The sequence below is a fragment of the Leptodactylus fuscus genome, chromosome 8 (genome assembly GCF_031893055.1).
Source record: "Leptodactylus fuscus isolate aLepFus1 chromosome 8, aLepFus1.hap2, whole genome shotgun sequence".
Taxonomy (NCBI): Eukaryota; Metazoa; Chordata; class Amphibia; order Anura; family Leptodactylidae; genus Leptodactylus; species Leptodactylus fuscus.
In genome coordinates, this window is record NC_134272.1 from 15918794 (window position 1) to 15942046 (window position 23253).

At 42.2% G+C, this 23253-nt stretch overlaps 1 protein-coding gene and 1 long non-coding RNA gene across 3 annotated transcripts in view; both read left to right on the top strand.

Annotated features, from left to right (window-relative positions):
* RGS11 (regulator of G protein signaling 11) overlaps positions 1-22958 on the top strand; it is a 54395-nt gene extending 31437 nt beyond the window's left edge. Inside the window, exons 6-19 of one of the 2 annotated variants that reach the window (XM_075285409.1) lie at positions 519-577; positions 1315-1391; positions 5317-5398; positions 6489-6557; positions 6877-6906; positions 7064-7125; positions 8115-8228; positions 8617-8732; positions 8820-8907; positions 9983-10121; positions 12715-12797; positions 13446-13569; positions 17855-18009; positions 21897-22958. In XM_075285409.1, coding sequence (XP_075141510.1) covers positions 519-577; positions 1315-1391; positions 5317-5398; positions 6489-6557; positions 6877-6906; positions 7064-7125; positions 8115-8228; positions 8617-8732; positions 8820-8907; positions 9983-10121; positions 12715-12797; positions 13446-13569; positions 17855-18009; positions 21897-22020 — 1322 coding nt within the window. In that variant the 3' untranslated portion in view covers positions 22021-22958. The remainder of the gene's footprint in view (positions 1-518; positions 578-1314; positions 1392-5316; positions 5399-6488; positions 6558-6876; positions 6907-7063; positions 7126-8114; positions 8229-8616; positions 8733-8819; positions 8908-9982; positions 10122-12714; positions 12798-13445; positions 13570-17854; positions 18010-21896) is intronic. The other variant, XM_075285410.1, reaches the window with a different exon arrangement.
* On the top strand, positions 11914-12673 carry LOC142216513 (uncharacterized). Its single transcript, XR_012717350.1, has 3 exons — positions 11914-12128; positions 12201-12337; positions 12435-12673. It is a non-coding gene; the product is annotated as an uncharacterized LOC142216513 (long non-coding RNA).
* Positions 22959-23253: the final 295 nt, after the last annotated feature.

The window sequence follows — 23253 nt, forward strand, 5'->3', positions numbered from 1 at the left end:
AGGTGCTCCTGTGTGGAGTAGGGGTGTGACTTATGCAAATATGACATTAAATGGGCTGTATCTACAGGTGCTCCTGGATGGAATAGGGGTGTGGCTTATGCAAATATACTATAATATGGGCATTCTTTCTGTATTTACAGAATGGTCCTTAGTGGAGCAGGGTCATGGCTTATGTAAATTACCATAAAATGGGCACACTTGCTGTATTTATAGGTGCTCCTGGGTGGAGCACGGTTGTAGCCTATGTGAATATACTATAAAATGGGCACTCCTGTTGCATTTACTGGTGCTCCTGGGTGGGACAAAGATTTGGCCTATGGTCCTAGGTGCCCTAATGGAATGGTCCTGTAAAACCTGTGACTCGAGTAACTATTTCTTCCAACTGTCCCATTTTTATGAGAATCCCATAGAGTTTGTTCCTCGTGGGTGGAGCAGGGGTGGGGCTTAATAATGTCTTGCACATTTAGACTAAAATTTTCTTTAGGTTCAAGTTACTGATTCTATTTTCATATTTTCAGCCATTTATCTTGCAAAAAAAAATATCAGGAAGCAAGGAGACTTGGTGGAGTATGAGAAGGTCAGTGATTAATCAGATTTTTTTTGGCATTGATAGGTAAAGTTGGGTAACAATCAATATGGCCGCTCCCTACGAGGTTGACACTCAGCTCTCCTATTCAAAGGAGCTATTGATGAATTAATAGAGGTGAGGGAAATACGGCTATAGATACATATGCCTTTAGGGAGTCTAAGAAGACTAGATTTGTAATGGTGGTCATATCGGTTGTCACCCAGCTTTATCAGGTACAGATATGACTATTTTTAAAAGGCTTTGCCATATAAAGATCTGTCTCCTCTCCTGACATGTCATTTTTAGTAAATTAATGTAATCTGCCTAAAATATAATGCTAAAGCATCTTCATGTAGAATGTTACATTGTGCAGTTCCTCTGTGATGCCTCCTGGAAATATACGGCTACATTGACAAATGGGTGTAAGCATTTATTTTGTCCCTTCAAAATTTGACATTACAAACACTGAATGCACATCTATGGAAACCACTAATGTTAAGATTAGTGATCACCCAGCTGTAAGTCTAGTCATACAGTTACAGGAGGAATAACAGAGGAACAACACAATGCAAAGTTGTAAGAAAAGATGTTCCAGAACAGACATATCAGGAAAGTTGACAGGTCCCCTTTAACTGTCCTGTAGGTACGTCACCATGTGTGTATTCTGCCTGTAGTGCACCGTAGGGACATGGATCTGTCTTCTTCTGTGTATGTCATCCATTATTTTTTTCCATGGGATCTCACAGGATAATTATAATCAGCTGCACAAGAGAATTAACCACACCTGGGACTTTGTGGTGATGCAAGCAAGAGAACAGATCAGGTTTGTAGACGCAACGTCTCATTTATGAGAATGCAGGCAAAAAGTGGAGCGCGACCCATGACAGCCAATCACATGACAGATTTCATTGCTCTAAAAGGGGTGTGTCTGCTTTGGATAGTCCTTTTTTTTTGTTAGAAAAGTTCCTCAACAATAAACTGACCAAAAAATGTCCTGCTGGAAAACCTGGAAGCAAGTGTTCAGTTTAACTACACTGCCCCCACGGGAGGAATAAAGTATTGCAAGTTACACTTTAAAATCTGTGGTGTCTTTGTGTAATGTATGGACATGCTGGGTCCTATAGAGAGCGAGATGTACCTTTGTAGACTATCCCATTTATTTGCTTGGAGTTACCCTTTAATAATGCTGATCTAAAGAGGGATTTATATGAGAATATATTGAGAATGGCGTCTCAAGGCTAAGAAAGATCACATGATGCATTATCCTTCAGACCTGACTCTTTGGAAACAGGAAGTGCCTTGTTTCTTATGAGTCTAACGGGTGGAGCTATCTTTTTCTAGCCCTGTTATTAACTTTTAAGGGACTGTTTGGACTAATCAATCTTGCCTTCTATCCCAGGTTTCATTTGACTTCATTCAGATGTTCTACTCTTCCTTTCAAGACATTCCCTTTAAAAAGAGGTATTCCAGGGCTAAAATATTGATGGGCAATCCTTAGCATTGGTCCCAGTACACCCATCTTTCAGCGATGTGCCTCTATCCTGTGCCAATTGGTCACATGGCACATTATCAGCTATGTCCCATTCAAGAGAATGGGACTGAGCTGCAATACCAATAACAGCCTCTATGATATGTGCTGTGTATTCAGTGTTCCCCAAACACTGCTGATCAGTACAGGTCTTGGCTGTCCAACCCCTTCCTGATCCTAAGCTTAGGTCATCAATAACTAGTTCTCGATAAACCCCTTTAAGGGTCCTATCACTGAGCAGAACTTTCCATAAGTGTTGCCAGTTGTCATACCTAAAGTCTCATTTTCCCAAAAGCCCCGGCCCAAAAAAATGAAGCTCTATAGCCAAGGTCCTGACAGTAATGACGGCTCTTATCAAACATCTCAATGTCCATTAAGATACGGGGTCTGGGCACGGCTGTGTGTCAGTGTTGTAGAATTTTTTGTACTTTTTTGGATGACATTTTAGGCCTAATTAGATTAGGGTCCTCGTATTACAAGGCCTCCTGGGGTTCTGGGAGCAGGGATTGGACATGTCACATCTAATCTGTCTCATATCTTTTCTTAATAAGGGCTGGGACTTGTCGGACGCTTGTAGTAATGTTATATTAAGTCAGAACAGCCCGACATACCACGTCCTGATCCCAACGTCCACGAAATCCTTATCTGGACATAAAATATGTCTCATGTGGTTATCTGTATCCTTATTACAGAAGCTATATGGGGTTCAAGGGTAGCACTTACACCTAGGCCCTGGTGTCTGACAGGGCCCCAAAGGTCATGGCAGTATTATAAATAGTACATGGTAGCTGGTAGCTGGAATTTCAATATACCACCAATATAAAGGGAAACTATTTAGTAGATAGCCAAAAGGGGTTCAAAAATAGCAGCTGCAACTGGTCCCTACCTCTATCAGGGGCCATGGTTCCCTTACGCACCATGTGGAAACATCATATGTTGGAAATTTAAGGAAATTAGAACATATATGTAGTCATAGCCAATCTTAAAGGATGTTAAAGGGGGACTCCACCCTATATTATAAATATGGTTTTGGAAAGAGTAGTCCTTCATCTCTCAGTCCTCCAAATTATTTCGACCTAGGGTCCACAGGAGCTGAGATTTAAGGGGTTAAAATTAGTATATCTTTTATCGTCATAGCTTTGCTGCAGTTCTGATGAGGTTTGGAGTTGTCACCTAGAAAAACTTTCCATCTTGCTTCCAAAAAAAGCACTGTAATGGCTCATGGGTTATGCTTACACTTTGAGGTCCGTAGTCTTTTCGTCCCTGATATATTCGCCATATTGTGGCGTACTTTGAAGCACGTACGCTTTTTGGCTCTTCCATAGAGTACCGCGCTTCGAGGCACGTACAATTTTTGGCTCTGGTAAATCTTCCATAGAGCGCCGCGCTTCGAGACACGTACTCTTTTTGCCCCTGATAAATCTTCTATAGAGCGCCGCGCTTTGAGGCACGTACGCATTTTTGTAAGTGCGTTTTAAACCTCCATAAATAAGTAACGTGTTTATGCAGTATACTTAATACAGACGGCAGGCATGAAATATTCATGTAAATCCATCATGAAAAATTCAGGATCATGTGGAATATTTGTATGGAATTTCCCGGAAGCACGCGGCGGTGGCGGCACACTGTGCAGAGTTATTACAGCCGGCCATGTTATATAGGATTACGCATGAAATTTGATTTTAGGACACTCTGATATTTTAGACGCCCCAGACAATCTGCTTAATGGATCCCGGAACCCGTCATTTCATTGAGTCAGTGTTTCGGGATATGCACTTATCTGATTTATTTCCCTCTATATGAAGGCCTGCTGACAAATACTAGGCAGCCATCTTGTGCATTACTGTCAGAAATTAAAGGTATGGCCGTTCATAACCTGCAGCGTTGATAATGTGATAGCAATGTAATCTGTCCCTATGACAACCCTTCTTGCCCCTATGGTGTATCTGCTCAGAGAATCATAGAGATACTGGATCTTATAGACGTTCCTTACTTGAGCAGGATTATGATTCATTAGTACTATAGGATCTCATGTATTATGGCCATAAGAGGGTTGTTTTAGAGGGTTGCCATACCGCCTCCAAAAGAGTTATGGTATCTTAGAGGGTTGTGCCCCCCAATCTTCCAGGGTTGTGTTAGACAGTTGTCCTCTGCCTCCTTAACGTTGTCTTAGAGGGTTGCCCCCACCTTCTGAGGGTTTCCCCCTGCCTCTTGAGGGTAAATTGCCATACCGCCTCCAAAGAATTATCTTAAAGGATTGCACCCCCATCTTCTGACGGTTGTCTTACAAAGTTGCCTCCTAAAGATTGTCTGAGAGGGTTACCCCCACCTCCTGAGGGTTGTCTCATAGAGTTGACTCCCGCACCCGGGGGTTGTCTTAGACGGTTGCCCCTGCCTCCAGAGTTGTCTTAGAGGGTTGCACCTCCACTTCCTGAGGGTTGTCTTATAGGGTGGCTTCCTGCACCCTGGGTGGCGCCCCCACCTCCTGAGGGTTGTCTTACAGAGTTGCCCCCGCACCCGAGGGTGACACCCCACCTCCTGAGGGTTGCTTTATAGGGTTGCCTCCTGAACCTGATGGTGGCACCACCACTGCCTGAGGATTGTCTTATAGGATTGCCTCGCGCACCAGGGGGTTGTCTTAGAGGGTTGCACCTCCACTTCCTGAGGGTTGCTTTATAGGGTTGCCTCCTGAACCTGATGGTAGCACCACCACTTCCTGAGGGTTGTCTTATAGGATTGCCTCGCGCACCCGGGGGTTGTCTTAGAGGGTTGCACCTCCACTTCCTGAGCGTTGCTTTATAGGGTCGCCTCCTGAACCTGATGGTGGCACCACCACTGCCTGAGGATTGTCTTATAGGATTACCTTGCGCACCCGGGGGTTGTCTTAGAGGGTTGCACCTCCACATCCCGAGGGTTGTCTTTTAGGGTATGCTTCCTGCACCGAGGGTGGTGTCCCCACCTCCTATGGGTTGTCTTATAAGGTTGCCCCGCACCACAGGGTGGTTCCCCACTTCGACAGGGTTGCTTTATAGGGTTGCCTTCAGAGTTGTCTTAGATGGTTCCATCCCTGAAGGTTGTCTTGTAGGTTGTCCCCACTGCACCTCCCCCTCCTCTGGTACATATCCAACTAGGCGGCACACCCCAAATGTCATATTCATAATACAATTCTCCTCACTACTTGTATCACATTCTTGTCCGTACTATCTCCCTTAATACACAGGGCTGCCAAGCAGCGCCGTAAAGGAGACCGGATTGTGATTGAGTGCCAGGAGCAGGCGTATTGGCTGGTCAGTAAACCATCGGTAAGATACAGTGGATTCATTATACAGTATGTTCATAGCACAACTGTCAGCTTTCAGCAAGGGTATGTGGTCCTCAGCACCTCTGCAGAATAATAGGTGTCCAGGGCAATCCAAGGTAGTCACCTGCTGGCTGTGAAGCTTGTTGCTAGGGAACAACATAACCACTTAGAAGACGGAGCACAACCTCAGATTCTAAAGGAATCTCTCTTAGATTTCAGTCTCCTTTTAACTCATTACATATAAAACCGCACACGCCGCGCTCCAGTTCTGGTACGAAGCGGCAGGTTGTGAGTCATTGCTGCTGCGTCCCCACATCTGTCCCACTCAGGAGGTTCTCGTGTACGTTCTCTCCCACGCTTGTCTTTCATTGTAGGGTCTGATCTTCCAGGCCACAATATTTGCAATTGTGATCCAGGAAAAAAACTCCCTGCTGGTGCTTTCATGTCGCCTTCAGACGACTTTGACACCCTGTTTCCCCCATTTCTTATGTTTGGCACGGTTGTATGTATAAAAGCACAAGGTTTGTGTGAGCGGCGTATAATTAGATGTGTATAATTTCACGTTATATCCTGCTGCTGGCGTTCTTTTTTATTACGCTAAATATAGCCTCGCTTCTTGGCACGTGTTCAGACATAAAATTAATGTAAGCAACTGACTTCGCACAGGAACAATTTGAAGATTTTGGAAAAGATGTAAGAATATCATGGAAGGATTCAAGCAATTATTGACAATGACATATTACAGACCCCTCCCTTTTATTGAAGCTCCTCCCCTTTATGGATGCTCCTCCCCTTTGAGGCTCCTCCCTCTCACTCTAAATCCTGTAATTTGTATCATTGTGTCCTTCCTGTAATATAAATCAGCTCTCTATGGACTGACTTCCTGCTATAAGGCAGCCAATCTGAAAAAAAAAATTGTAGTATAAAGTATGGAGGACAGAAACTGAAATTTTTGGCTTAAATACATGGGGTGTAAAATCAAGCCCCATTCTGCAGTTTTTCTTATAAGTAGTGTATATGTGGACATCCCCTTTAAACAAGAACATCCCCTTTAAGCACCACTCTCCCTGATCTGTTTCTGTGTATTTCAGCCAGGATGCCTAAACGTGATGGAACGTGGGCCGGAGAGAGGAAACTGCTGCTCGGGCACATTGCCGCTGGTGAGTTTATTACTTTTAGTTGTTTAGACGACTTTTGACTTTTATTCCGGTGTCAAATTGTAAAACTTGGAACAAATAACAAAAGTGGAAATTTTTGGAATTTTTTAAAAAATGAATATTGGTCACCCTCATAAGTGACTATCATGAATGGGCGCCATTACAGTACCCATAAGAATTGCACCCAACACTTCAAAGACCAGAATGATGTATTTTTGACCGTCTCCCATTGCCCTGTTTGCCACTGTGTCAGTCTTCACTGTAGTTTGCATTCCGTTCATGACCCAGGAGGCTCAGGATTTTTCAATTCTTTGTTTTTCAGGGAAGGAACGTTGATTATTATAAAAGAGAGGTAAATTTCTAATATAATATTTTAGAATATTTTGTAGGTTTGTGTCACCCAGAGGCTCCTCCCACTGGCATGTGACACTACCCATGAAAGTTGAAATAATTCGTTACGATATAACATATAGTCAAAGTTAAAAATTATTATTTTTTGATTATTTCAGTTGGATTATCTCAAAAAAGCCATGGCCCGTACGAGGGTGAAATCGTCCATCTGCCTGGAAGGGTGAGCTACGTAACTATAGACCATTGGGTTCTGGAGAACGGCACGGGTCACACACCACCAAAATTTTGGGGGGGTGGCTACACCCAATTGACCACACCTTATCTCAGAACGCCCTTTTAGTGACATCATGTGCCTACATCACATGAAATGAAAGAGAGCCCAGAAGATGCAGAAGTCCAGGGGCCCATGAGATTTGCCCACTCTTCTGAGGCTCTGGAAGGTCACCTCTTTCTCAGGAGCCTCCTGGATGTTCCTTGAGTGTTGGCAAGTAGTACAGACCTTGTTTAGTGTGCTAATCCAAGTAGCAGAAATTATAATGGGGCCCCTTCTGGTTTATATTACGACACCCACCTATCTCGGGGTTGGCACTTGTTCTCCATCCTTTTCTACTCCTTGTAATAACCTCCAGAGATGTAACATGAAGCTCCCGGACCCCAATGCAAACTCCATATCAGTGCCAACAAGGTAGGTGCCATATTTAACGCTTAAGTCTTACGTCGTAGAGGGGCCAATAATGACTTCCATCTGGCACCAAGGCTTGGGTGTGACGCCCAACTCTGCACCTTCTGTAGCATCTCTCTTAAAATTACCTATTACAAGGAGTAGGAATGGATGTAACCCTCAGTGTGGTCCTCCTTTTGTTACCAGTGGAGAAGTGATCCATGGTGGTCAATGTCACCCACTTGTGAAAGCAGTGGGGCCACCATGAGGTCAATTTTTCATTTCAAGGACTCTATAGCCACAAGAGAGGTCATCCCTTTCTCATATCGCAATGTCCACCATCACTTACCCAAGAAACCTCAAGTTCCAATTGGAGCACAAAATGTACTCCTCAAGAAGGTCTGTGCTCGTAGAACATCTGGATGGCCAAGGTCCATGTGGTTCATTCATGACCTTGAGGGGTAATGTTTAAGAAAATCCAGACAGATCTACAGCAACGTCTGTACTTTTTTACTTTGTGGTTCATTCTTTTCCCCCTTCTCTCGTAGGTTTCTCAAGTTCAGCGAACAATATCTCCCGCACGATCCCATCATGTCTGGCTGCCTTCCCAGTAACCCATGGATCACCGATGATGTCATGTACTGGACCATGAATGCTCTCATGTATGTATAACACAGGAAACTAACTGAAAAATTCGACATGCCGTCTTATGTAAAAATGTTGGCACCGCTTCCTAAATGTGAAGTCTTGTTTTTGGAATTTTTCCATTTGCTTCTAGTTTTTGCAGTCCTTCCTTACATAGGACGACTCACAGATTGAGATCTGTCCTTGAAGGGTCACGGAACTGCTTACTTTCCGGAATTGTCTTCTCTTGGCTTGGCTTACAGCCTAACAGGTTGAAACTCTAAGACCTTTTGAAACAATAACACTATCGAATCCGGGAAGGTGCCAACATTTTTGAAAATGCCCAAATTTCTGTTTCACTTTCAATTTTTTGGTTTGAAAATCATATATGTCATTTGAATAAGGGTGTGAAAATTTTTACATCAGGGTCCCAATGCCGACTAAACTCCGGGTGGAACGGTGGACTTTTAACTTTATGGAGCTCTTGAATGACCAGCGGGGCCGGAAGGAGTTTTTGCAGTTCTTGGAGAAGGAATTCAGTGGTGAGCATCAGTCATAGTATTTCCGAGGTCATCCAGATGGAAAAGGTCTGGTGGAAACTCAATTATTTTGTACTTTTTTGCTTGTAGCTGAAAATCTATGTTTTTGGGAGGCTTGTGAGGAGTTGCGATATGGGGAGCAATCTAAAGTGACGTCCACGGTGCAGTCCGTCTATGAGTAAGTCGATGATATAACGGAGTTCTACGTAACAGCCAAGTGTTAAAAAAAGGTCTTGGCTGTTCACCTGCCCAGATATGGAATTTTTTCACCGGGTCCATGCAGGACCATTTTAATACATTGGTGGGCCCATCCCATCACCAAGAAATACCTGACCTGCAAAATTATAATGCTCCCTCAATGGCCCCCACATAGTATAACGTCACTGTCTCTAACACATTATAATGGCTCCCTAGTGGCCCCATACTATATGTCAGGTTGCCCCGACAAATTCACGTCCCCCCCACCCCCCTGGTTGCCCCCACCACGTCACCCTTCCAAACAGTGGCCGGTTGGTGAAGCAGGGAGCGGATGGCTCCCTACTTTATCACTGGCTTCAACTCTTCGGCATCCATTGGATGCTGAAGAGTTGGGGTAGCAAGGATCCACTGCCCTGGACAATGGGACAGTAAATGTAGGACTGTCCTGCTGTTCAAAGGTGGCCCCCGCTACCATAGGGCCCGTTGCCAGTGCACTTTTGGCCTCATGGTTAAAGCAGTCCTAGGTCCATGATTAAAAAATGAAATAACTTGGTTCTTCAGACGTTGCCCATGGGCCAGGTTATTAGACATGTGAGATTAATTCTGGATTGCTACATGACCATCAGATACTTCTTAAGACAGTTCCACACTTAGGAGACCAGAACCTTCGTACATATCAGTGTGGGTCAGCATTTGGGCCAAGCTCTGCATTAAAATAAGATCCTTGACTTTTCATACCAGAGAAGGTTGCGCTCTAGCTACCAAACTTAAAGATCTTCATCTGGTCTTGGGTACGTTGCCAGTGAACTCACGTATGGGTGAGATGGCCATCGCAAAAGCAATATATGGCCCTTTTCACCTTGTAGACCACCGTAATAGCATAACCCCCTAATTATCGGAGAAGAAGGGACTTGTCAAGGACTAAAACCACCAGTCCTAGAATTTGACTTCCCAATCTTAGGACTTGAGTTGATACTTATATTGAAGGGTAGCCCTTTCCCCTCGAGGGTAAATTTTTGAGCATTAATTTTTTTTGTTCCTTTTTTGTTCTGTAGACATTTTTTGGCTCCTGGAGCAACTCGCTGGGTAAACATTGACAGCAAGACAATGGAGAAGACATTAGAAGGTATAAAGAATCCTCATCGTTATGTGTTAGATGATGCCCAAATGCATATCTACATGTTGATGAAAAAGGTGGGTTTTCCAAAAAATTCACTGCTAGTGCTAGTGTATTCCAGATAAAGAGCTGGAATTTTCTGCATCCACCCACTGGTGCCCCCTACTGAAGCAAAAGAATATTGCTAGCTGTGTGTAATTAACACAGGTGAATATTGAAGAGAGGAGCAGGATGGTCTTTGTACCCCTTTGTGACCCCCTCATGAATGCATGACCCATGGGACACGTGATTTAGGGACAGGGTTCAAAAGAGTTCCCTTTTGGAAGAGGAGATACTAAATATTGTAATTCATTACTATGTGTATGCCCCTATACCTACTTGTTTGGCATGTTGACACCTGTACAGCAGGACCTACACTATGGACCTGAACAGTAGGATCTGCATTATGGGCCTGTATAGCAGGACCTGCACTATGGGCCTATACAGCAGGACCTACACTACGGACTTTCACAGCAGTATCTGCATTATGGGCCTGTATAGCAGGACCTGCACTATGGGCCTGTACTGCAGGACTTGCACTATGGGCCTCTACAGCAGGACCAGTTCTATGGACCTGTACAGCAGGTCCTGCATGGCAGGGGTAAACCTGCAAGTCCTAAGGTCCTGCAGGACCTGAAGTCACCAATAGGGGCAGCATACAAATTTACTATTAAAATGGTATTCCTTTCTGGGACATTTATGGGCATATCCACCTAAGGGTCCCAAATCTATCTTGAGAATGGGAGTCCCAGACCTTAACTTATAGCTGCAGTAAATGAAGAGTATGCTGTGCATGGGATGCTCTCTCCATCCATTTCAATGGGTCTTCCAAAAACAACCAGGCTACATAGAGCCTAGATATGCTATAAAAGTCCCAGATAGGAATATCCCTGAGCTCCCCCTAGTGGTGTCTACCGTCAGACAAAATGCTATCATTTAATGTTTTGTCAATCCTGGAGACTTGGTGTTTTATATGAGAAAAACTATGGACTGTACTATAAAAATAGAAATTTTGGACCAATGTAGATTTTAACAAGTAACTGGCTTTCACAGATCGGCATTATAATAAAGAAGGTCAGGGGTCAGTATACCTAGGATTGGGCCCTAGGCCCTGCTATCTAAATACCCCGTTCTGGTGACAAGTCCCCTTTAAATTCTGATTATATACAGAATCCGGATTTATGGCGTCTAGTGCCGGCTAATAAGCTTTTTGTATTCCTCCGCGGGGACTTTTGGGATTGTCGCTGCTGCCTGAAATGACTGGTTATGAGCGATTGCCGCTGCCTGAAACAATTCTGCCAGATTTCGACCCCCTGAAGTGTTCTTATAATAACCGTACATGAGGAGCGGGCTTTATTTCTGTAATGTCTGCCGTGCTGACGCACACATCTGCACCTGTCTCTGGGGCGCAGGATTTATGTCTTATCCGCTCGCTCTAAATTAATTTACCTTTTTTTCACATTTTTGATATTTTGCTCTGTCAGTACTTGGTATCATTGTAAAATACTTAAAAATGCAAACATTGTCAATATTTTTGGATACAGATGTGGGATGAAAATCCTCTAATATCCGCTGCTATGCAGAAGGCTACATTGTTATATATAGGAACATTGTACTCTATATAAGGTGATAGTGTTAGTCTTAACTGCAAGTGTTGCATTGTATTCATACCCCAGGAAGCTCACTAATTCACTATAAGAAAGCAATACTGTACTTGTGACTGTGGCCTCCTGGTGGTGTCTCCATTATTTTACATAGTCCATAGGTATAAATGGTGGCCATGGCGCAGTGGTGCAGATCAGATGGTCATGTTGTAGCAGTGCAGATCACGTGGCTGTGGTGTAGATCAGGTATTTTTGGTGCAGTGGTACAGATTAAGTGCCCGTGGTGCAGATCAGGTGGTCATGATGCAGTGGTGCAGATCAGGTGGTCATGATGCAGTGGTGCAGATCAGGTGGTCATGGTGCAGTGGTGCAGATCAGGTGGTCATGGTGCAGGTCAGGTGGTCATGGTGCAGATCAGGTGGTCATGGTGCAGATCAGGTGGTCATGATGCAGGTCAGGTGGTCATGGTGCAGATCAGGTGGTCATGGTGCAGGTCAGGTGGTCATGGTGCAGATCAGGTGGTCATGGTGCAGCAGTGCAGGTCAGGTGGTGTTGGTGCAGCAGTGCAGATCACGTGGCTGTGGTGTAGATCAGGTGGCTTTGGTTCAGTGGTACAGAACAAGTGCCCATGGTGCAGTGGTGCAGATCAGGTGGTCATGGGTGCAATGGTGCAGATCAGATGGCCATGGTGCAGATCAGGAGGTCATGGTGCAGCAGTGCAGCCCAGGTAGTTATGGTGCAGGTCAGGTGGTCATGGTGCAGCAGTGCAGATCAGGTGGTTATGGTGCAGCAGTGCAGGTCAGGTGGTTATGGTGCAGGTCAGGTGGTCATGGTGCAGCAGTGCAGATCAGGTGGTTATGGTGCAGCAGTGCAGGTCAGGTGGTCATGGTGCAGCAGTGCAGCCCAGGTAGTTATGGTGCAGCAGTGCAGATCAGGTGGTTATGGTGCAGCAGTGCAGATCAGGTGGTCATGGTGCAGTGGTGCAGATCTGGAGGACATGTCATTGATGGATTTTCCTTCCCTCCAGGATTCATATCCTCGATACTTGAAATCAGAAATGTACAAGAGTCTTCTTGGCCAAGCCTTCATCCCTCCTGAGACCAAGAAAGGGTATGCAACATATACTGGGGGTGGGGGTGATGGACTTGATGGAAAAAGTTAGCATCTATAGCAGGGGTAGGGAACGTACGGCTCTCCAGCTGTTGCAAAACTACAACTCCCAGCATGCATACTTGCTCTGCTGTTCTTGGAACTCCCATAGAAGTGAATGGAGCATGCTGGGAGTTGTAGTTTCATAGCAGCTGGAGAGCCGAAGGTTCCCTATCCCTGATCTATAGTGATGACACATCATGTGACCAGCCGGACCAATGTCTCCCTGCAGTAGTGACATCACTATGGCAAATACTCAACAGATATTACGTGTACGTGACATCAGCACACACAGAGGGACAACAGGAGAAGCCGAGGACATATAAGAGCGGTGGCAGAAACATATGTAAAATTTAGAGAGAGATTTGGAAATGCCCTTTAAATCCACTTTCCTATGGCTGCGGTTTGTTACAATGTACCAGTGCAGGTAGGCGCTATCATCTTGCATTTTACAGCCTACGATGGTACATTGTAAACAAGCTATTTGTGTGAGCAAGACAGACTCTAAGGATATAGAGTCACTGAGAGCAAGCAGAGACCATGAAAATGAGACTAGACACCCCCTTCAAGGGTTCACTAGCCTCTTACTTCTTCTGGTTCCTTTTGCAGCGTATTCCCATTCATGAGGCGGCAGCGACACTCCAGCCCGAGCCCGGCGTTCCTCTTTCCACCAGATCAAGAACCAAAGTCAGATGGAGAGAGCAAGTCCGGATCTCCAGCCGCCGTGTCCCAGGTGACAGACACACGATGTCTCCATTGTTCCTGACTTGTTGTCTTAAAGGGCAACTCCACTTCTGGAGATTACTTCCCTAGATGTATAGGGACACACGTACTTACCAGTTTACTACCTTAGTTGAGTTATTTGGTTATGGGACAGAATTAAAGGCATTGTCTATTAGGTCATGTGACAGTAAGAGAAGACCATCCCCTTTAAATGTAATTTGTTCTCGATCTCAGAGCCTTGGTTTATGGTGATTTGTAGTCAGAGAAGTGAAAAAGACATTGACTAAAAAACGTGAGAAACGTAAAAGAAGAGTTATAGTAAACTATAGAAAGGAATGTACCACTCAGCGGGGAACAGGAACTGACTATTCGAAGTCTATGTACAGGGCCGTCCAGATGTATAAGTGTCCTAAGAATAACCCAAGTGTTTACATTCCAAAATTATGTGAACGTCCATTATACAAAGTTATGATGAGAATAAAAACAAGCATCAATGCAGGCGACAGTATGGCAGTATTATAGTAGTTATATTCCTGTACATAGGAGCAGTATTATAGTAGTTATATTCTTGTACATAGGGGGCAGTATTATAGTAGTTATATTCCTGTACATAGGAGCAGTATTATAGTAGTTATATTCTTGTACATAGGAGCAGTATTATAGTAGTTATATTCTTGTACATAGGAGTAGTATTATAGTAGTTATATTCTTGTACATAGGAGGTAGTATTATAGTAGTTATATTCTTGTACATAGGAGGCAGTATTATAGTAGTTATATTCTTGTACATAGGAGGTAGTATTATAGTAGTTATATTCTTGTACATAGGAGTAGTATTATAGTAGTTATATTCTTGTACATAGGAGCAGTATTATAGTAGTTATATTCTTGTACATAGGAGCAGTATTATAGTAGTTATATTCCTGTACATAGGAGTAGTATTATAGTAGTTATATTCTTGTACATAGGAGTAGTATTATAGTAGTTATATTCTTGTACATAGGAGTAGTATTATAGTAGTTATATTCTTGTACATAGGAGTAGTATTATAGTAGTTATATTCTTGTACATAGGAGGTAGTATTATAGTAGTTATATTCTTGTACATAGGAGCAGTATTATAGTAGTTATATTCTTGTACATAGGAGGTAGTATTATAGTAGTTATATTCTTGTACATAGGAGTAGTATTATAGTAGTTATATTCTTGTACATAGGAGGCAGTATTATAGTAGTTATATTCTTGTACATAGGAGCAGTATTATAGTAGTTATATTCTTGTACATAGGAGCAGTATTATAGTAGTTATATTCTTGTACATAGGAGTAGTATTATAGTAGTTATATTCTTGTACATAGGAGTAGTATTATAGTAGTTATATTCTTGTACATAGGAGTAGTATTATAGTAGTTATATTCTTGTACATAGGAGTAGTATTATAGTAGTTATATTCTTGTACATAGGAGCAGTATTATAGTAGTTATATTCTTGTACATAGGAGCAGTATTATAGTAGTTATATTCTTGTACATAGGGGGCAGTATTATAGTAGTTATATTCTTGTACATAGGAGTAGTATTATAGTATATTCTTGTACATAGGGGCAGTATTATAGTAGTTATATTCTTGTACATAGGAGTAGTATTATAGTATATTCTTGTACATAGGGGGCAGTATTATAGTAGTTATATTCTTGTACATAGGAGTAGTATTATAGTATATTCTTGTACATAGGAGCAGTATTATAGTAGTTATATTCTTGTACATAGGAGCAGTATTATAGTAGTTATATTCTTGTACATAGGAGCAGTATTATAGTAGTTATATTCTTGTACATAGGAGCAGTATTATAGTAGTTATATTCTTGTACATAGGAGCAGTATTATAGTAGTTATATTCTTGTACATAGGAGTAGTATTATAGTAGTTATATTCTTGTACATAGGGGGCAGTATTATAGTAGTTATATTTTTATACATAGGGGCAGTATTATAGTAAATAACCTCATGTATTTATAAAATAGAAGTTAGAGATCTCTTTGGTGGTTTTGTCACTCGCTTGTCCTCCTGTTTCCTTTTTGGATATAACATTATATAAAAAAAAAAATTTCTGATGTTTTTCCTGTTAAATTAAAGAATCTTCATATGAAATATTTTAGTGGCTTCTTTTGGCCGCACATGTGACCTCTGGCAGTCTTTGGTCAGACTAAATCCTTCCAGACTCGGCGGTTCTATTAATGTGGTCAGATAAAGACTAAATAAGCCCGGTAATAAAGGTTTGGCTTGTTCAATCTAAACAGTCCTAAAGTTACATCCCTCATATTAAAGGGGTTGTCTTTGATGAGAGATCACCTTTAAACTTTATTTAACCCCTTGTTTCATCGCTATATTCATTTACACCTGGGTCACCCCTATAGAGGTGCGCTCTAATATCAGGCCTTGCGGCTCTTGTCCACCTTATATCTCTCATATGGACAGGCGGTATGTAGGCTGACACTAGATGTCATCTCATATACGCACATATGGTATGTTTCTCTCTAATAATCCCTAATATATCATAACACGCTCATCCATTACACTGCTATAGACTGTGAATCTCCGCTGCCACCTTCTGGGGATATGTAGAAGTGCGGTTATATTTTCCTGTCTCCATTGCTGGGTTTACATGAAGGGTTTGTGTGATTTACTTGTTTAGATATTTATAAGAGATTATTTTCTCATTGGATCATTGACAGGAAACCCCGCGCCTCATCATATTTTAGCTTCTCCGAATGTGACTATTCCCAGGCCTCTCGCAATGTCGGATTTCATTCTGTTTGTGGTTAATTCCCCAGAGAGCAGGTTTTTTTTGGCAGAAAAGCAAATGTAGTCATTCCCAACAAAGCCTGCGTTCCCATGTTTACACACAATACATTATCCGAAGCAACAGGAAGACGATGGCGACTGGCGGGTGAAAAAATGGCGAATGGGGCAGAAAAAAGTCAGGGCTGTGCACCAGAAATGTACGCGTCAGTGGAAGGTCTCGGGAGCACATAGTAAATTCCCCCCCCCCCCATTGTTTCTACATTTGAGGCTCTTTCATAGATTTGGGGTGTGTTTTTGTTGCTTTATTACCCTCATGGTGTCCAGTTGTTCTCATTTGTCTCTCGTGATGTTTGTGCACAAAGAAGGCGACGCTGTTATGTAGATTCATATTATAGAATATAGGAAGGAAAAGATTCAATGGAAGAGAGAAATCCGAAATTATATATAGAGAATGAACTAGAGAGATAATCCACAGGAGGAAGAACCGCACAAAGGCACTCGGGGAACAGGACAGCGACATGCTGAAACTTGGGGTACAGGACAATGACACTTGGGGTACACAATAATGACACACTGACACTTGGGGTACAGCACAATGACACTTGGGGTACATGATAATGACACTTGGGGTACAGGATAATGACACGCTGACACTTGGGGTACAGGATAATGACACGCTGACACTTGGGGTACAGGACAATGACACTTGGGTACATGATAATGACACTTGGGGTACAAGATAATGACATGCTGACACTTGGGGTACAGGATAATGACACGCTGACACTTGGGGTACAGGATAGTGACACTTGGGGTACGGGATAATGACACGCTGACCCTTGGGGTACATGATAATGACACTTGGGGTACAAGATAATGACATGCTGACACTTGGGGTACAGGATAATGACACGCTGACACTTGGGGTACAGGATAATGACACGCTGACCCTTGGGGTACATGATAATGACACTTGGGGTACAAGATAATGACATGCTGACACTTGGGGTACAGGATAATGACACGCTGACACTTGGGGTACAGGATAGTGACACTTGGGGTACGGGATAATGACACGCTGACCCTTGGGGTACAGGATACTGACACTTGGGGTACAGGATAATGACATGCTGACACTTGGGGTACAGGATATTGACACGTTGAGTCCAGAATTCTTTGCTGACACATTTACATAATCAGTATTCAGTAAGCTCCTGTGCTCCCCCTAGTGGCTCCTGCTGGCATCCAATATTCTCCTTTATGTCTGTGCTGGGGATTTGGAGCTCTGTATAACTGAATTCTGGTCACTGTTGAGATATATTTACACATTTCTTAGTGGAGATTTCTGGATATATTTAGATATAAATATGCGGGGTGCATATTCATGTTCCAGCCATTAGAGTTCCATGTCCTTGTGCCTGTATGTCGGACATGTATACTCGGCTGCGTCTTACTCCATTTCCGCCTTCTCATTGTCATTTGTCTCCTCTGTACAGCTCTCCCCGTTAAGCAGTCCCTTGGCTAAATTACCCGGAAACCTCTTGCCTGCTTGTCCTGAAGAGAGACCGCCCTGTTCCTTGCACGGTGCCTCCTCCTCTCGCCTGGACGCCTCTCCCACCTTCCCATCTCCCAGCACCAATGGCTCTGAGAGGTTTAGTCTCCACTCACTTTGTTTCTATACAGACTCTTCTTTAATAAGGCGCAATCATTTCTATGATGGTCTCTTAAAGGGATGTTTCTGGGGGTATCAAAATTTACATATTTTCTGTATCATTCACAATGAGTATACTTTTTGGAAAAAAAAATACAAAAAAGTGTATCATTGTGGCGCTATAGCTAAGTTTATAGTGGACTTTTGTATGTTGGAGGCGGCCATTTTGAATAAAGGTGGGGACTGGAGTGCGGCCTATTATTAACATTTCCCCAGATGTTGCGTCTTATTATTGCATCGTCTTATACATTTGTCTTGTGACCAGATATGCATGTATGTATTTCCACATATACATGAGCCCCACCACCCATTCATTCATTTTGGACCCCAAAATATTACATTCCAGGTCCAGACAGAAAATAAATATTTTCAAAAAAATTAATAAAAATCAGGTTCTAAAATTAGAAAGGTATAATATTTACACAAAGGGGTGGCTGTGTTTTTGTTTTTTTTTAGGCTAAGTTCACACTAGCGTTGGGGTCTCCATTGTTCAGGTCCACATCGAGATCTGAACAAAAGAGAGCCCCTCTGCTAAAAAAGCAGTTACCCATGGACACCCGCGGACCCCTTAGACTATAATGGGGTCTTATATTGAAACCATCAGAGAGAAATGTCCTCCACCAATTTTTGGCAGAGTCTGTTTCCTGCCTGGGTCTTCCAAAATGCCCTGCATCCCATTCTCTCTTGACACAATGGAAATGGCACTCAGCCAATCACTGAATGAGGCGGGGCACCAATGCGTACATTGATTGGCTGAACCTTCATTTCCTGTGTGTTGAGAGGAACCGAGAAGTTGGTAGCATCGTACAGGAGCATTGGTGGTGAGTATGTCTTTTTTTTTTTTTTAAAAAAAAAAAAAGTTTTTACATATTTATATATAGTTTATAGTCAGATATAACCTTTAAAGAGGACCTTAAAACAACTCCAACTTTTTGCATCTTTTCGTAAGTAGCACTCTCTTGATTCTGTTGCAGTTGGAATTTTTCCTCTAGCCCATGCCATTCCTGAGAAATCAGTGCTGTTAGTTTCAGCACCCAATGTGTTAATGAAGCTCCCTACTCTCAGGTGGGTGGTCCTAGACTACCAGCTACAGCCCAGAGTCTAATTAGCCTATCAGGTGCTGCAAATAACGCCACTGATTACTCATGAACGGTGGGGGCTAGAGAAAAAATTCCAACTGTGCTGGAATCAGTGAAGTGGCGTCTATTGATGGACACAAAAAAGGTGAAGTGGAGGTGATGGGTAAAAAAGGTGATGGGGGTATGGGTAAATACGGACATGCCATGTTTCTGGGGTGCCCAGTTCCAGGAGTATATTTATGTTCATGGATAGTTTAAAAACTAAATCTATGCCCCAGGTGACGAAAAGGTCAGGTAAGGTCATAACAAAAAGCAACAAATGGCTTACTCATGAAATGCCTCCTGCTTGGCATTGAACTGACAGATAGCCAAAGAGGTCCAGCTGGTGGAAGGTTCGGGTTAAGGTCAAGTTGAAGATTTGATATGCTTTATATTGGGGTGAAGTATATCACATTTATCAATATATATATATATAAAATAAAAATTAAAAAATACGTCTTGGCACTGGAATCCGTCTCAAATTAGACATTGCATGCTGGCCTATTTTCTCGGGGATTTTTTTTCTTTTTGAGTGAATCTGCCTTTGTGAACACGCAGCCTCCTTAACCCACCTCAAAGTAATACTTTCCTTGAGTCAAGAACGAAGACGTCTCATTCCGCTTTTGTTAATATCGCAGGCCTTTTAATATTTCTCCACGTTAATCTTGCATTCACCGCTCGAGGGGCCCCCACTGTGCCGCGTGTGCTCCCATCTCTTTAGAATAAAATGCTTTCCGCCAGCTGAACATTTCTAAAAAAAAAAAAAAAATTCTAAAAAAAAAAATTGAGCTTCAGGCCAGCTTTAGATTATTTAAAAACCATCTGTGATCCTTCTTAAAAATTACATAAGGTCTATTATCCGTGAGATTTCACATGGAGAGAGACGAGACTTCACTTTGAATCTCCATTATCTGTACAGACAAATGTGACTCCAGTCCTGAGTTTTTGTTGTTTTTCTTCTACGTTGCACGCAAAATGTAAAAATCTATAACCGAAATATTAAATTTAGGCTCAAAAGTTCAGTAAATAAAAATTGCTTAGTTAAAATTGTAAAAAACATAAAAAAAATTGTAAATAAAAAACCTAGACAAAAAAACCCCAAAAATTACAAAATGAAATAAAAAAAATTAAAATAAAATTCAAATATTAAGTTAAATTATTAAATTTTATATTTTAAATAAGTATAATTAAAAAAAAAATTTGTTTTTTTTATTGTGCAAAAAATACGTTTTGTATTGTATAAAAACTTAAAAAAACGCAAAATTATAAAAAAAAATCTCTAAAAATTTCATTAAAAAAACACTGAAATAGAATGTAAATGTACCAGAAAATAAGAACATTTTTGGGGAATTTATCAAACAGTTTGTGTAAAAAAAAAAATCCAAAAAGTAATCGCGCCCAATTTCATCATTCATCATCCTTTTATTGCATTTTGATATGTTTAGTATTATTTTTAATTTTTGAATTAAAAATAAGTGGGCGTGGCCTCCATGACGCTAAGAAATTAGTCAGATTAAACTATTTCACCTAATACAAAAGTCACATTTTTAGGCGCAAAATCTCTGCACCATGACCTTGGAGTAAACCCCCCATTATATACTGACTGAGCCTAAAAAGGTCAAAATAACTCAAAAGTTGGGCCAGATGATGATGAAAAATTTACGTCAACACTCAAAACACGACCCTTTTAAAGGGATTCTATGGTTAGAGGTAATACCACGTCGGAATAGCCTTAAGAAAGCCTATTCGTCTTCTACCTTTATAAATCTGCTCTGTGCCGCCATTCCGTTGATATTCTGGTTTTTCCCAGTATGTAAATGAGTCTTCAGACAGCACAGAGGGCGTTCCCTGTGCTGCCTGAAGACTCTCTAGCGACGCCTCCATCTTCTTCAGCTGTGCCTCTCCAACGCGTTCTCCATGTTGTTATCGCCAGATTGAGCCTGTGTTCGGGTTGAAAATCTTGCGCATGCTCAGTCTGCTCTGGCATTGTCCATTCGGCCATTTTACTGTGGCCGCTTATAGGAACAGTACGCTTTTGTAGGCGGCTACAGTAAAATGGCCGAACAGACATGCACAGTCAGCTCTGCCCAAAGCCCAATGGCAGTGCCGACTGAGCATGCACAGGATTTCCATCCCGAATGCAGGCTCGGCCCAACGACGACACGGAGGATGTGGCGGAGAGGTGCGACTGAAGAAGATGGAGGCATCGCTGGAGAGTCTTCAGGCAGCACCGGGGACACTTCATGTGCTATATAAGCATGGGGGGAATGCCCCCGGTGCTGTCTGAAGACTCAGTTGCAAACCCTGAAAAAACGGAACGATGGCATGGAGCAGAATTATAAAGGTAGGGGACGAATAGTCTTTCTTAAAACTATTCCGACGTGATATTACCCGAAAAAGGGATTCTAATGATACAATCCCTTTAACTTCTGCCAAATTCATCAAGGACTTACAAATATTTGAGGAATTTCTGCCAATTTGTGAATTTTTGTGGATATTATATAAAGTGGTACGTGACATCATTTTTAGATGTATTTGATGAATCTCCCCTTTGTGTTTCACATAAATATTTACAATAAAAAAAATTTTAATTTGAAATCATAAAATGGAAAAAAAAATGCAAATTTGATTTTCCATTTTGTTTAAAATTTTTTTTAGATTTTTAAAATTGTTTTTCCTTATGTAATTTTGTATTTTTTTTCAAAACAGGAATGAAATTCCCCTGGAATGCCAAATATATATTGTAGATAAAGTCTTCACTGCCCAACCAGAATCCCGGGTGTCACAGACTGAGGCGGACACAGAAAGTTTGGAATCTTCCACTGTGTTTTGATGGGGGATGTTGCCTCGGCGTTGTTGAAGAACAGGTGCCTTTATACAGGGGGTGATGTGCGGCCTGTAAATAATCACTCTGCACATGGATGTCGGTGTAGTTTAGCATTATTACGTTAGATGTGCGAATGTTTTAGTCTATCAGATTCCTTATAAACCCAACTTATAATGAAGTCGAATGTAAACACTCTTGGTCTTTAAAGGTCTTGGGCCCTTTAAGAAGCGCTTCCTGTGGATTTAGTTTGATCGTACCCCGTAGTAAAGGAAGGACATTGAAATTGAGATGTGAGTGGCATCATGGGTGGAGACAAATAGGAGTTGGCAGCATTAAATATTATTTAAAGGGGATGTTTCACCAGACCCTGGCATATTATTCCAACCACACAGATAGATAGGTTACGGTTACCTGAATCAGACGCAGTTTTTCTCTTGTGAATCGGAGCTTCCATTGTTGAGATATCGCTGTTTTTGTCAATATGCAAATGACTGTGTGGCGTAATGGCGGCCTCCTTGTTGTTTCAAATAGCCCATTTGTAGTAGACAAAAACAGTGATATCTCGGCAATGGAGGCAGCGATTCACAAAAGGAAAACAATGTCTGATTCAGGTGACCCTAAGCTATCTATCTGCAGTGCTCAGTTTATATGCTGGGTTCTGGTGGCACACTCCCTTTAAGGAGAGAATTGCTATTCTTTGGTGGGGGCTACTTATGTGATGTTCCTGAGGACAGGTCTGCATGCGACCGGGGTAGTGTCATATTTTAAGGAAGGGAATGGAAAAAACGGGTATCACAGTCTGAGAGATACGTAGTGGGAGTAACAGGGCCCCAGCAGCACAGAGTATTTAATTAGATCGGGTACTGATCATGTGTAGCAGTGACCGCCCACTCATATGAATAGGAAAAGGAGGAGATCATAAACTGAGAGTTACATTGTGGAAGTAGTAGAGCCCCAGCAGCACAGAGTATTTTTGGTGAATATGCCAATGCTGTGCCTGGAAATAAATGGGGAGTCTCAGATTATTAGTGTAAAGAGCAAGGTATTACAGTAGCAGGACTGTTTTTAGTTCACAGGGGACGCTGTTTTATTGTCTAGCACCCGGGCACTATATAGCTCACGTCTCCCCTCCTATTATTAGACATATCTCTGTATAGATGAAGTGCACTATCGCTGACGTATAAGTGTAGCCGTGTATATACTGTATATAGTGTAGTCAGCTCACAGGCCTCACCTGAT